The following is a 12,588-nucleotide window of genomic DNA, read 5'->3' on the forward strand; positions in this document are numbered from 1 at the left end:
AGTTTGGGGAGAGAAAGACTTGCTGCTTTCCTTGTGTGCAGCCAAATGCAAAAGAAGAAAGAAGCAGAAAGCAGCAGCCCGGTAGCCAGGCTAGGCACGTGAGGCAAGTTCCCCCCCTCTGCCCTTCCCCCCCTCCCCTTACTACTTCGTGTTGTTCGCAATGCAACCTAAGCCTTGTGTTCCTGAGGATGGCACAGCCTTGTGTTCCTGGATTAATTGCTTTGGGGGTGACATTTCTCTGCAGACCACCAAAATTTTCTCACAAACCACCAATGGTCCCTGGCCCATTGGTTGGCGACCACTGGTCTAGACCAACCCCACCCCCCCCAAGCAGGTGAACGTGTTACATCTAAGTTTAACTTCACAATTCTTCTTCCTCTCCCTTTTAAACCAATGCCTATCCTTATCCACCTTCCCTAAAGCTATGGCACAGATGAAAGCACGTTACCAGCTGGGGTCCTGGCTGTCTTCATTTCTTGGAGTTTTTGCTTCTCCTTTTCAAGAAGTTCAGTTAAGTCAGTGCAGTTCAACTGTAAATGTGAGAGGTATATTCATTAATACTTCTACTTTCATATTCTCTTGAGAGCTCATTTCTTTTATAACCAAATATATTAACGTTATGGGATGACTGGTAGAAAATTCAAGGAAAAGTCAACTTTTAAAAACCCATTTTGGAAGAAAACATGGTAGCTGCTCATTCCAGAGCAGTTCATCCTGCCCGCTATACTGAATGCAGTCAAAGAGGAAATTAAGGCACAAATCTGAGCCAAGCTCCTTTTTTTTATCAGCTGCTTAGAATGAGAAAGACCTTATTCATGAGAGAGGAAAAAGAGGTGCAGGTATCCTTATAACCATTTGTTTAATGACAGTTCAAAGCTACAATGGCACTGAAAAAGCGACTTATGCCCAGTTCTCATACTTACAACTGTTGTAGCAGCCCCATAGTCATGTGACCAAAACCCAGACACTTGGCAACTGGCAGGTAGTTATGCGTGCGGTCACCATTTGCAACCTTCCCAATTGGCTTCTGACAAGCAAAACCAATGGGAAAAGCCAGACTTGCTTAACAACCACGGTTCACAGTGATTTGTTTAACGGTGACGCAAAAGGTCGTAAATCTCAGGTGTGACCCACTTAATTACCTTGCTTAGCAAAGAAAAAGTTGGGCTACCTGTATTATTAAAGCCTTGGTGGCACCGTGGTTAGAGTGCAGTACTGCAAGCTGCTACTACTGCAATTTGGCAGATCGAATCTCATCAGGCTCAAGGTTGACTCAGCCCTTCCATCCTTCTGAGGCGGGTAAAATGAGGACCCAGATTGTTGGGCGCAATATGCTGACTCTGTAAACCGCTTAGAGAGGGCTGTAAAGCACTATAAGGCGGTATATAAGTCTAAGTGCTATTGCTATTATGGTGGAAAAAAATGTCTCGATTGATGGCATGATGACTGTGGGGGAATTGCCAGCTAGGCTGGAGGGAGAGGTCAAGCAAGGGCTTGGAGTTGTTACACGCCGCCATAAGCCTGACCTTCCCCCAGAATCTATGAAGCCTTATCTGGTTATTCTCAGGGGGAGGCAAGCAGTCTGATGAGATTCTTATCACCTAGATGACAAACAATAAAGTTTCAGCCTGAGGCTTTTCACAAGTGGTTCTGGTTGCTTGTGCCTGGCACTGACCCTTTTACTGATGCTTTGTTTTTGTTCTAGGCTACATTCTGCTTTTCTGTATTCAGGATATTTTGGGCTATACTTTTTTTTTTTAAGCAAACGAGATGAGCAAAAACCCATTTGCAGAATAGGTGAGGAGTAATGAAAAATACTGCAGTTAAAAATTTGCCAAGAAATAGATTTATAAAGCTTACCTTACAAGAGAAAGGATTGTTGGAAAGGAAGGCAGAGAGCAATTGGATAGCATTCTTAACCACGGTTACTGCTTTGTCCTGTAGCCGATCCACAGCAAGGCACACAACTGCTTGGAATCTAGTTAAGGGCAGAGCCTATAGCAGAAAGAGAAGCTATTTCATACACTGACACAATCATGATAGTAAGGACATATTTCTTCTGCAGTACCAGTATTCCTTCCTAACAAGTTCTCAACTCTGCTCAGACATTGGCTGTGCTAAATATTTTCTTCCATCTGGAGATACATGGAAGACTTAGATATACAGTGCAAACTTTCATTTTCCCTAGCAGCGTGAATGGCTTTGCTAGAGAAAAATATCGAAGGAACAGTTTTAACATATTTTCACTGCTAGATAATAACCGTTAGGTAGCAAGTAGTAAGTGCCCACCTGAAACTACCCTGTTATCCTTATATGAATTGCTCACAAAGTATGAACATACTGGATGAGAAAATGGAAGGGAAGCAGTCCCAAGAAAGCTACAAAAAGCTTTTCATTATCACATTGTTATAATTTACAAAAAGGTAATAATATTCTGGAATGTTTCTGACATCAGGTAAGAGGAGCAAAACCAGTGCTGTCCTCCCTGGGAGCTGGAACTTCCAAAAATAATTCTGCAACAGGCCCCTTGATGCCAGAAAATGGGTGTGCTTACTCAGAAGTAAGTCTCAACTGTTCCACTAGAGCTTTTGCATAAACATGAAAAGGTCTCCATCCCAGGATTACACTCGCTGAAGGCTGAAAAGTACACCTTACTTGTATAACAGTGATGTTACATGTGCCAACACTGCTGGACCAACTGTAGCTTCCAAATATTCTTCAATGGTAGCCCCATGTAGAGCACATTGCAATAATCAAAGCAGGAACATATGTAGTTCTTGTTGTTTTCACCACTACAAATTTTATTATTTTAACTAGTTCTTAAATGTTAATTCTTATTCTTCAGATACTGCATTGTATACTTTATATTTTAGGCTGATGATGTATTTTGGGGGGCAAACAGTTGCATTTGTAAGTCATTCGTAGCATCTTAGTTACCCTAATTAAGTTCACAAAGTATTTGTTGGCAAACAATTATCCCAAATGGGAGGAGGGCTTATTTATTGATAATTTATTTAGAAAATTTATATAGCCTCTAGTCGCTCTCAGTGACTCTAGGCGGTTCACAAGCAGTAAAAAAAGTATAGAAAAAATACCCCCCCTCCCCTTAAGTGAGGAATTAGCCTTGCCTCCCTATGTAAATAGAAGAGGCAAGGTCTGACACTCCCCGGCTCCACCCCCTACCTTTGAATGTCATATAGCTTTATCTGGTCTTTCCCAGGGGAAAGCTACCAGTCTGAGGAGATTCTTACAACTATACAAAGAGAACAATAAAGTAGCTAGTTTGAACTCTACAAGTGTGGGTCTGTGGTTATTTGCTCCTGATATTTTCTTCAAAACTCACTTTCTGTTGCACAATTCGGGTAAAGAGCTGAAGCACACGACTGCGCACAAAGCTACTGATATCACACGTGTGCGCCTGCAAAGTATCCAAGAACTGATCCCTTGTATTTATGGCAGCTTCCTCCAGTTGTTCTCCATTCAGCACTTGCAACAGCATCTCTGCCATAGCAGCCAAAATGGCATTACGCATTCCATAACTCTGCAAAATTAGAACATGGTTCAGAATGACAACTGGGCTGGCCATTTCCAAAACTTGCAAACTAGACGATATGCTCAGAAAGCCAAAATCCCAAAGAAGCTTTAAATTTGGAACAGACTTAATTGATTCATCTATGTAAGAATTTCAGGCCAAAAGCTCTTTACACAACAGTAGCTCTCTGCTAGACTGGACTTACTGATAATGAATTGCCAAGTGCTACAGAGAAAAGGCAATGAAAAGTAAAAATTTACTGATGCTGAGCTTTTGGCGAGCCAAATATATACTTGCAATAATTGCTTCTGGGCCTGGCAGACTTTAATGCCACTGTTGTTCTACATGCAGCATCACTTCAATAGACGTGTATCTTGATTTAAGTTATGTTTACTCAAAAACAGGTTATAGAGTTCGACATTGCAAGCAAGAGATTTGCAATCAAATATATCATTGAAACTTTCAGGCTTTTTCTCACAAGTTATAAGGTAGAAGTATCCACCTGAGAAGCCAAGCAGGATTACAAGGGAAAAAGCAGAAACCCGAGTGTTTATTCAACTTGGAAGAGAGGACAAGTGATGGTTCTGAAGATACAAGAGAACTCAAAGACAAAATCAGTTGTAAAAGCTTGAGTTAAGAAACAAGTGGGTTTTTTTTTAAAAGGAAAGCACCCGGCTCAGTCATTACGCATTCCATAACTCTGCAGAATTAGAACATGGTTCAGAATGACACCTGGGCTAGCCATTAAGCTTTTTTCAAGATCTTCAGCCAATAAAAATAGAATGTTATTTATTTCATTCTCATATACTTTCTATATGGAAAATACAGTCTGTGAAACAACCTCTCCATCCAGGTGATGCAACAGGACACTCATGTTGGACAGAACAATAGCTGGTGTTCGTTCAGTGAGTTCTGTCAAGAAGGCAGCATAGCTCTTCACCCCAGAAGCCTCTCGAGCCAGTTCTTGGGGGCATTTCTGTCCAATTTCCCTGAACAATGAATTAACAGTCAGTGATCGATGCTGCTGAGAATTGTAAGGAAGACAGAAGGAACCTCTCTCACCTTAGTATCTCCCCCACAATACTCTTCATACCATAGTCCTTGATCCACACGGTTACAGCCTCCACAAATACTGAAGCTACATGTTCAAAGTGCTGAAGCATCTGGGAGACTTTCAGAGTGGCACCTGTCAAAGAGAACTGTGGTAAGAGAAGACCTTCTTCAGTAACGGGAGAAATTAGGGATGGCTCAGATTAGCCATTTAGGGCTCAGAAATTAGACCTATTTCAGTATTTGGCCTGCCCAAGCTAAAAGAATAGAATAGACTTACTGAGCATATGGTCATATCGAGATAGAGCAACACCTAGTAGGTGAATCACTGTGTCTCTTGTGGGCCGATGCTTCTGGTGGCTAATGGTGGGATTTTCCAGGATACGGTAGCAACAGCCAGTTAGCAAACTGAAAAGAAAGTCAAAACAGGAGTTAGAGCAAAAGGGTATCGCAATGCAATATTTTATGTACTACAATCTTATCACAGTGGCGCAGTGGCTCAAAAGACTCCAGGGAAGGTCTATGCTCCAGCGGTTTGAGTCCTATTATTGCATGATGGAGTGAGCTCCCGCCAACCTAACAGTTTGAAAGCATGTAAATGCAAGTAGATAAACAAGTATGTCTTTGGACAGTGCTGGCTCAATGGCCTAGAAACGGAGATGAGCACTGCTCCCTAAAATTGGCTACGACTAGCGGAGCAAGGACTCCTTTATCTTTTACAATCCTATGAAGATGTACTTAGCACTTAAAAAAAAATAATGTTTTCTTTCCGGCTCACATGAATCATATCATTTTCCTCTCTTCCTATCTGATTGACCCTTCACTTTTCTCCAGCCCAATGAAGCTTTGTCTAAAAACAGCTTTCCGTTCCATTTCTATACCTTACAAACTCTTCTTCCACTACCAAGCCATTCCAAAGCTGATGAAGATCCAACTGAAGTAATTGTGTGAGCAGTTGTATAATTGACTGCCTTTCTTCCTCCCAAGCAAAGCCTTTAGTATGGCTTTTCTTGTTCTGCAAAACAAATCCAGAACATCAATTCAAGAGAAGACATGCATCAAAAGCTTATCTACGTGAAGGTCATGTTCAGAAATTACATTAGTTGCCTCTGTTGATTTCAGCTCTGGATGTGTCCAGATCTGCTTATGTTAAATATTTACATATTCTCAACTGATTGCCTGTAGATTCTTCCTGTAAGGCACAGCCTATTCAAAGGTCTGAGACGAGCTGGCAATATTTGGGATAGCAAAATAAGAATGGAATATATCACACCTCCACTCCCACAATGTAATATAGGTTTTCAAAATATTTATTAGATTTACTAAGAACATAAAAACTAACACAAACTAATAAAGAGCTAAGAGAGTGCAGAAAGAAAAAAAAGAAGCTTCTGAGTATCTTTTACTCTATGAATACAAAATTATATTTTAAAAGATCACATAAATTTCAATATGGTACATAACATATCCTCTAACTGGCATATCCACTAACTCAAGAAAAGACTAAAATTAATCAGATTTCAGGGCAACAGGTTAAAGAGGAAAAAGCTGCCCAGAAGTACATATCTAGCAAATAGATACCAGCCACCTACCTTCCCCTTGGATTCCAATCCCACTAGATTGGTCTTGCCAGATTCCGTTTCAAATGCCTCCACTAGCCGTACTAGTATATAACAATTCATCTTTAGAGCATTAAGATGGAGAACCCGAAGAGAAGATCTGAGGTCTGAATCATTCAGGATGGTTGTCAGGGCATTGGATTGACTAGTCACAACTAAAAGGAGAAGTGAGAAGGTACCATCTTCAGACAGGCTCTCAATAGATATTTGTTCTAAATGTGATTTCAGGACAGCTTTCAGATTACCAAAGACTTGTGCTCATAGTATCCTATCAGCATAACTCTGGAGCACCCAGCAACCCATTACCCAGGCACACTATGCTTATCCTGTATCCACCCCTCTGACCACCTCTTGCAATACTATGCAAATGATGAATCTCTCATTCCAAAAAGATGGAAGACAGAAGGAATGGGATGTCCTGTTGGTCTGCCCTTACAGTGAACACACATTACTCTGCATTGACCACCAAGATTACAGACCATTATGAAAGGAACAGGCTGAGGGAACAACCTGCCAATGAGGTCACATTTGCCTTGTTATCATCATTTAGCTGCAATAAAGAACTTGTATTTTCTATAGTATTAAGAGAACGTATTCACCTTTCATCATCAGTTCTAGGGCATCTTCCTTAACAGCCTTATCTACAGTCCTGAAGTAGCTGCAAAGCATGAATATTAAGTTAAAACACAAACATTTTTTTCAAAGCATCCCATGTATTCCTCTTCATCTAAAGTTATCATTGTACATTCAGCTTGTATTAATTTTGGAAATAGAACTTCTGGGAACATTTAAGAAATTTCCTATTATACAATGTCCAAAGCTCAGCTACAAATTGTTTACATCAAACAAAATTATTTTCAGTCTCAACCCCTTCTCTCTGTCATTTAACAATGTGGGTACAGGAAATTAAATGGCTTCTTTAGCAAAATGACTAATTAAGACACAAAGAATTCTTCAGTCATTTTCTGGTTTTTTACATGTTTACTTCTTTTAGTGCTATTACCACAGTTATGAACAAGGCTTCTTATGATGTACTCTCAATCCTCAGATTAAAGCTCCCTCTAACAATACCAGTAATAACGTGCAGACTCACTGTAGAATACTGAAAAGGGTATCAAAATGCTGCAGGATAGCAAGTGCTCCTTGTGTACAGAATGTTGTCTGAAATACTGCAAAAAGAAAGACCATGTGTGAGAAATGCCAACTCCAGATCAAGTAGCAGAAGATAGCTTTGAAACTATTTTCAGATAAACTTTTGGTACTCAGAATTCTTGAATTTAGACATCAAATTGCAATTAGTGAACTATGATTTTATTAATCCAGATCTTGTATGCCTAATTCTCTTAGAAAAATTTTCTAGAACTGCTCCTTAATCAGTTTATACACTGCTGCAGTGTATGCAGTTACATTAAAAGAAAAATAAACCATAACAACTCAAAAAAACCTGCTTCATCATATGATTTGCATGCTTTTGACAATTATTAAACCTTAGCTTATATCTTTGAGGAGCTTGACGAGATTATGGTCTTTTCAATTTTCTGGAAAGTATATCTTGTGGATCTGTTTTGTTATGCTTAGTTCCCATATATTCTGAAGCAGATTACAAATGCACTACATAACCAGAGCAATAAAATGCTGTTACATAATTTCAAAAAAGGTTAAAAAAACATCCTAAAAGTGTGCTATTTATTATGTAACCCAAGGGTCTTCAAACTTGGCAAGTTTAAGACTTGTGGACTTCAACTCCCAGAATTCCTGAGCTAACATGACTGGAGGAAGAATTCTGGGAATTGAAGTCCACAAGTCTAAAAGCTGTCAAATTTGAAGACCCCTGATATAACCATTAACTGCACCACCATCTAAATAGCTGGTATTGGATGTCTGAAATAATTATACATCCTCCCCGATTACTTTGGGATACCCGATAGCACCGCCTAGAATTCACTATTTAATCGGGGCTGCCTCGGGCGCTGCTTTGATGGGAAGGCACGACTCACATTAATTACTCGTCTTCGTCCTTCCGATTTCCCGGACTTGCACACCTACACGAGGAATCTCCAGGGGACCATTCCCGCTTCCCGCTTCTCCCACCAACCTGCCAGCTGTCCCGGGAGCTGTCTGAGGGGCAGCACTTCCTGCACCACGTACTGCAGAGACCCCGCGCTGCGAAGCAAGTCGGCCGGAGACAGAGGCAAGTGGAACTCCCACGAGGGAGGCGAAAGCGAAGTCGGATCAGCCATCATCCCCCTCCCGATCCGCAGCCTGATGGGAGGCAGATCGAGCCCCAAACGCCCGCACTCCGAAGCTCGGCGCCGGGTAGAATTCAGAGCATCTTAGATTTTGGAACGCAGGACCGGCGGGCCCAACCTCTGGTGGGGTCGGTTCGGCGGCAGAACCGAGGGGGGAAGGTGGAACTCAAACTTGGCCTGCACCACTCGCGCGCACTTGCAGACCAATAGGGGCAGGAAAAATGACGCGCCAGAAATTCGAATAATGTCCGCTCGCCCAACCAGGTTGTTCTTTGAAAGCTCGGCAGCCAATCGCTTTAAATCGTTCTCTCATGGTCCGCAATCAAGTCCCGCAAGGACAGGCGCGCTTCAGAAGGCGAAGAGCTATGAAAAAGTGTAGAGTTACATTTGTACTGAAGACAGAATTTTTTTACAGTACATTGTATTTTTATTTTTATTTCTTTGGGTACAAAGTGAAAGCTCCCATCTTAAAAAACAATATCAAGATACTGTCTGAAATAAAGTGCTTAAGTGCTTCATTTGCTTTGTAACCTGACAAAACCGCTACCGAAATTATTTTAAATGCTCTCAATAGATACAATGTTATTTATTTCTTAAGGTAAGTGATGACGCTGGAAGTCACAGTAGTTCGAGATAAGCTTGTCAATTACTTCAACTAGTACAGTACAACTCTGCAATTGCTGGGAATGGAATTTCCAAATGGCAAGTAGTTGTATTCTCAGTGCATGAAATGGTCAGTTGCATTTGAATGGGTGAAACATCTATATACATTTTAAAAGTAAACTTTACCATGGTAACTTCCATGGTAGATAAACTTTTCCTTCTAAGTGAACGAACATAATTACACTTAGCTCCTTATTTTTCTCCATGGATCTCTGCAGGCAGTGCTCAATGTCTGCCTTGGATGAAATAATAAATTATTCCAGCTTGAACCGGCTAATCACTTTAATTAGAACAATGAAGAATCTTGTTTCACATGGAAGATTTAGTTCAGTATTTTTAAAATTTGGGAACTTCAAGATGCGTACATTTCAACTCCCAGAATTCCCTAGCCAGCCATGAAGAGCAGAGTCTCTCTGTTTAAAGTTCCCAAGTTTAAAAATCACCTATCCGTGGAGCAAAACCCTGAGAAACTAACCGCTGTTGGGGGAGAAGGAAAAGAGGGGAATGAATAAAAAAAGAATCTGCTACAGTGATATATTTAATAAAACAGTGTACAAAAATGCAAGGCAGCCATTCTTGTCTTGAGGTCCTGATCGACACGTCTAACTTCCATTGCTTTTATCTCTATGGTCGTGACTTTCTTCCTTCCTCTCCGCCTGCGGATCGAAAGCTGCGAGGCGCGGGGTGTTCTGGGAAGTTTCTGAAGTGGCTTCCTTGCGTGGAGCCTTTGCGTTGCCCTCTCTTAGCCTAAGAGTCAGGCCGACGTTCAATGGAAGCGGCGTGGCGGCTGATGACGACCCCGCCGCGCTTATGGACGGGCAGCAGCAGCCTTCTCGTCTCTACAGTTCGTCGGCTGTTCAGTACAAGTGGGTGGAAGGACCCGGTGGCTGTCGTGTGGGCGACGTAGCGACCTGAACCCTGCCTTGGCGCTTCCGATTGGCGCGAAAAACCTCGGGCCCCGGTTCTTTTTGTCTACTACAGAGGTCTCCAAACTTGGCAAATTTAAGACTTGTGGACTTCAACTCCCAGAATTCTCCAGCCAGCTATGCTGGGAGTTGAAGTCCAAAGTTGCCAAGTTTGGGGACCCCTGGTTTACTATCTCGAGCATGCATTAATTATAACGCCTTCCCCTTCTTTTTCAGAGGCAACGAGAAGGGGACAAGGTAGAAGGGGAGCTTTTAGGATGGTTGGGTGGGATTTCGTACATTACAGGTATTGCAGTCTGTTCTAAATATTGAATTCCTTCAGACACACACACACACACACACACACACACACACACACACACACACACACACGAATGAACGTTAAGATTGCACTTAAAATAATCATTGACACTGAAATTCAAGTGACCCATATGGCTAACAGTCCTTATTTCCAGCTTCAGTTAATATAGGAGTTCTGACTGCCTTTGGTTCATAAACTGTTAAGCTTGTACAGTATTGTGCTTGGCCACTTGATCCAGAGGTTGTTTAGTTGCAGTCTTCTTTGTAACTAATCTTGAAGTACAGGTAGTCTTCAACCATTCACGTTTACAGTTACACTGACAAAAATGTGTTTTACAACTAGTTCTTTCACTTAGGATTGTTGCAGCGTGGTCACATGTGAAAATTCAGACACTTCTCCACCAGTGTGTATTTATGATGGTGGTTGTCTTCCAGAGTCACATGATTACCACTTGCAACTTTTCCAGCCAAGTTCCAATGGGGAAAGCCAGATTTAATTAAAAGTGTTATTCACTTAATAACTAGAATCAAAATATCATGAAAATGGGTGTGACTCACTTAACAACTGCCTCACTTAGAGCCAGAAGTTCTGTCCCAATTCTCATCATAAACTGAGGACTACCTGTACTACATTTATGATGGTTGACTAGATATTCTTTGTAAATACAGTAACTAGTGGTTTAAGGACCAATAAATTTAGTTTCTAAAGCTGTCCAGTGATATTGTACCATTAGAAGGTTTTAAAAGAAATGATTTAACTTTATATTTTACATAAACATTGGTTTGTAAATATGCTGTATAAAAGCTCCAACTGATTTGTAATAATAAGATTTTCAAAGGCAAACGTTAAAGTGACATTGACTATTTTTCCTCCTCCTTTGTTTAAATTAGAAGTCCCTGGCTCATTTCTGGTGAAAGAGCCTCCTCCTCCAAAAGTGGTTGACCGATGGAATGAGAAACGAGCACTTTTTGGTGTCTATGATAATATTGGAATTCTGGGTAAGTATTACTTTACAGTAGATTATCACTAACAGCAACCTGTCTTCCAATAGCAGCATGTATAGGAGAGATACATGCAGTCTATCATCCCTCAAGTTCCCTGCAAACTTTTCTAGTGATTCTGGCAGGTATTTAATAGATCTTTCTGTTTTTCTCTCCCCTTTCCCCCAATCTTGGAAGAAGGAAATTGTCATGGAAGTTCCTAATCTGAGAAAAGTTCTGTGATTGATTTTGAGAAGAAAATTGAAGAGAAAGACATTTTTATTTGCTTAACATTCAGATGGCTACTTTATTTAGAAAGGGAATGTCTTTTGAATTGAAGTTGGTAGTACTCTATGATTAAAAAAGGGGGGGGAATTACTGAAGAAACTTCCTTTTTCAAAATCGAAGTAATAGAATTCTAAAATATATCTATTGTGTTCTTCTTCTTAGGGGATTTCAAGGCCCACCCCAAAAACCTGATTGTGGGGCCAGTATGGCTACGTGGATGGAGGGGAAATGAGCTGCAGAGATGCATTCGCAAAAAGAAGATGGTGGGTGACCGAATGTTTGTTGACGATTACCATAATCTGAATAAGAGGATTAAATTCTTGTACAAGCGATATAATCGCTATAGACTGTATCGCTAAGAGAAGTTCTCCGTAACATTTATCCCCAAACATTGTGGATTACTGGACAATATTTATTAGTGGCTCTAATGCCCAGAAACTGATGGTTTTGTGAAGCCATCCAGCATCATCCTTGTTGTGTTCCATCTTTTGAATTATTTTCTATTTCAAGTTATTTTTCTTTCACTTAATTAATTGAAATACTTCAGTGCTCCGATATGTCATTTCTTAGAAGTATCTTTCAAGCAATTTTTATTTCACATGTACTTTAGAATTAGTTACATTATATGGTTATTTGCCAACCTGGTTAACGTATAATTGCAAATAATAAATTTCATCGTTTTATATTGTATTGCCGCTTTGTATCTAACCATTAATTTTTTTCCATATTGGTTTATGTAAAATGCCCACAACCCATATTTTTAGGAGTTTTAGTATAGTATTTGTTTCTTTTTATGAGATTGACTTCCAATTTTGGGGGTCTATTTCAGTGAAATTGAAATACAAATGGTCCTCAACATGACACAAGTACCTTGTACGAATTTTTCACACAGTCTCTTCTGCTTTTTATTTAAAATTTTTTTCACTACTTCAGTTATGAGATGCTAGTGTGCTGAAAACCAGAATGGCAGATAGTAGGTA

The 12,588-nt window shown here is 40.4% G+C and overlaps 2 protein-coding genes and 1 non-coding gene across 4 annotated transcripts in view; 1 reads left to right on the plus strand and 2 right to left on the minus strand.

The window, feature by feature from the left end:
- Positions 1-8,664, minus strand: part of NCAPD2 (non-SMC condensin I complex subunit D2) — a 31,369-nt gene extending 22,705 nt beyond the window's left edge. Inside the window, exons 1-11 of the mRNA XM_026713382.2 lie at positions 8,297-8,664; positions 7,295-7,370; positions 6,801-6,859; positions 6,175-6,356; positions 5,464-5,597; positions 4,863-4,990; positions 4,595-4,718; positions 4,374-4,521; positions 3,344-3,541; positions 1,861-1,995; positions 449-530 (exon numbers count right to left, since the gene is read on the minus strand). Coding sequence (XP_026569167.1) covers positions 449-530; positions 1,861-1,995; positions 3,344-3,541; positions 4,374-4,521; positions 4,595-4,718; positions 4,863-4,990; positions 5,464-5,597; positions 6,175-6,356; positions 6,801-6,859; positions 7,295-7,370; positions 8,297-8,444 — 1,414 coding nt within the window. The 5' untranslated portion in view covers positions 8,445-8,664. The remainder of the gene's footprint in view (positions 1-448; positions 531-1,860; positions 1,996-3,343; positions 3,542-4,373; positions 4,522-4,594; positions 4,719-4,862; positions 4,991-5,463; positions 5,598-6,174; positions 6,357-6,800; positions 6,860-7,294; positions 7,371-8,296) is intronic.
- On the minus strand, positions 6,433-6,752 carry LOC113444566 (small nucleolar RNA U85). Its single transcript, XR_003375256.1, has one exon. It is a non-coding gene; the product is annotated as a small nucleolar RNA U85 (small nucleolar RNA).
- Positions 8,665-8,914: 250 nt separating the features above from the next.
- On the plus strand, positions 8,915-12,291 carry MRPL51 (mitochondrial ribosomal protein L51). Of its 2 annotated transcripts, XM_087923034.1 has the most exons (4): positions 8,915-9,048; positions 9,784-9,979; positions 11,231-11,338; positions 11,771-12,291. In XM_087923034.1, the coding sequence occupies exons 2-4, from the start codon at positions 9,883-9,885 to the stop codon at positions 11,965-11,967; spliced, it is 402 nt and encodes a 133-aa protein (XP_087779160.1). In that variant the 5' UTR covers positions 8,915-9,048; positions 9,784-9,882; the 3' UTR covers positions 11,968-12,291. The 2 variants fall into 2 exon arrangements, with proteins under 2 accessions (XP_087779160.1, XP_026569111.1); XM_026713326.2 differs by lacking the exon at positions 8,915-9,048 and having other exon boundaries at positions 9,779-9,979.
- The last annotated feature ends 297 nt before the right edge of the window (positions 12,292-12,588 follow it).

Source organism: Pseudonaja textilis, chromosome 2, assembly GCF_049901715.1.
Source record: "Pseudonaja textilis isolate UNSWEBS1 chromosome 2, rPseTex1.2, whole genome shotgun sequence".
Taxonomy (NCBI): Eukaryota; Metazoa; Chordata; class Lepidosauria; order Squamata; family Elapidae; genus Pseudonaja; species Pseudonaja textilis.

Excerpts from the sequence above, each read along its gene's own strand:
- MRPL51 (XM_087923034.1), top strand. The coding sequence starts at position 9,883 with ATGGAAGCGGCGTGGCGGCTGATGACGACCCCGCCGCGCTTATGGACG. Across the intron at positions 9,980-11,230 it reads TCGTCGGCTGTTCAGTACAA|AAGTCCCTGGCTCATTTCTG; the intron begins GTGGGTGGAAGG and ends TGTTTAAATTAG. Across the intron at positions 11,339-11,770 it reads TGATAATATTGGAATTCTGG|GGGATTTCAAGGCCCACCCC; the intron begins GTAAGTATTACT and ends TCTTCTTCTTAG.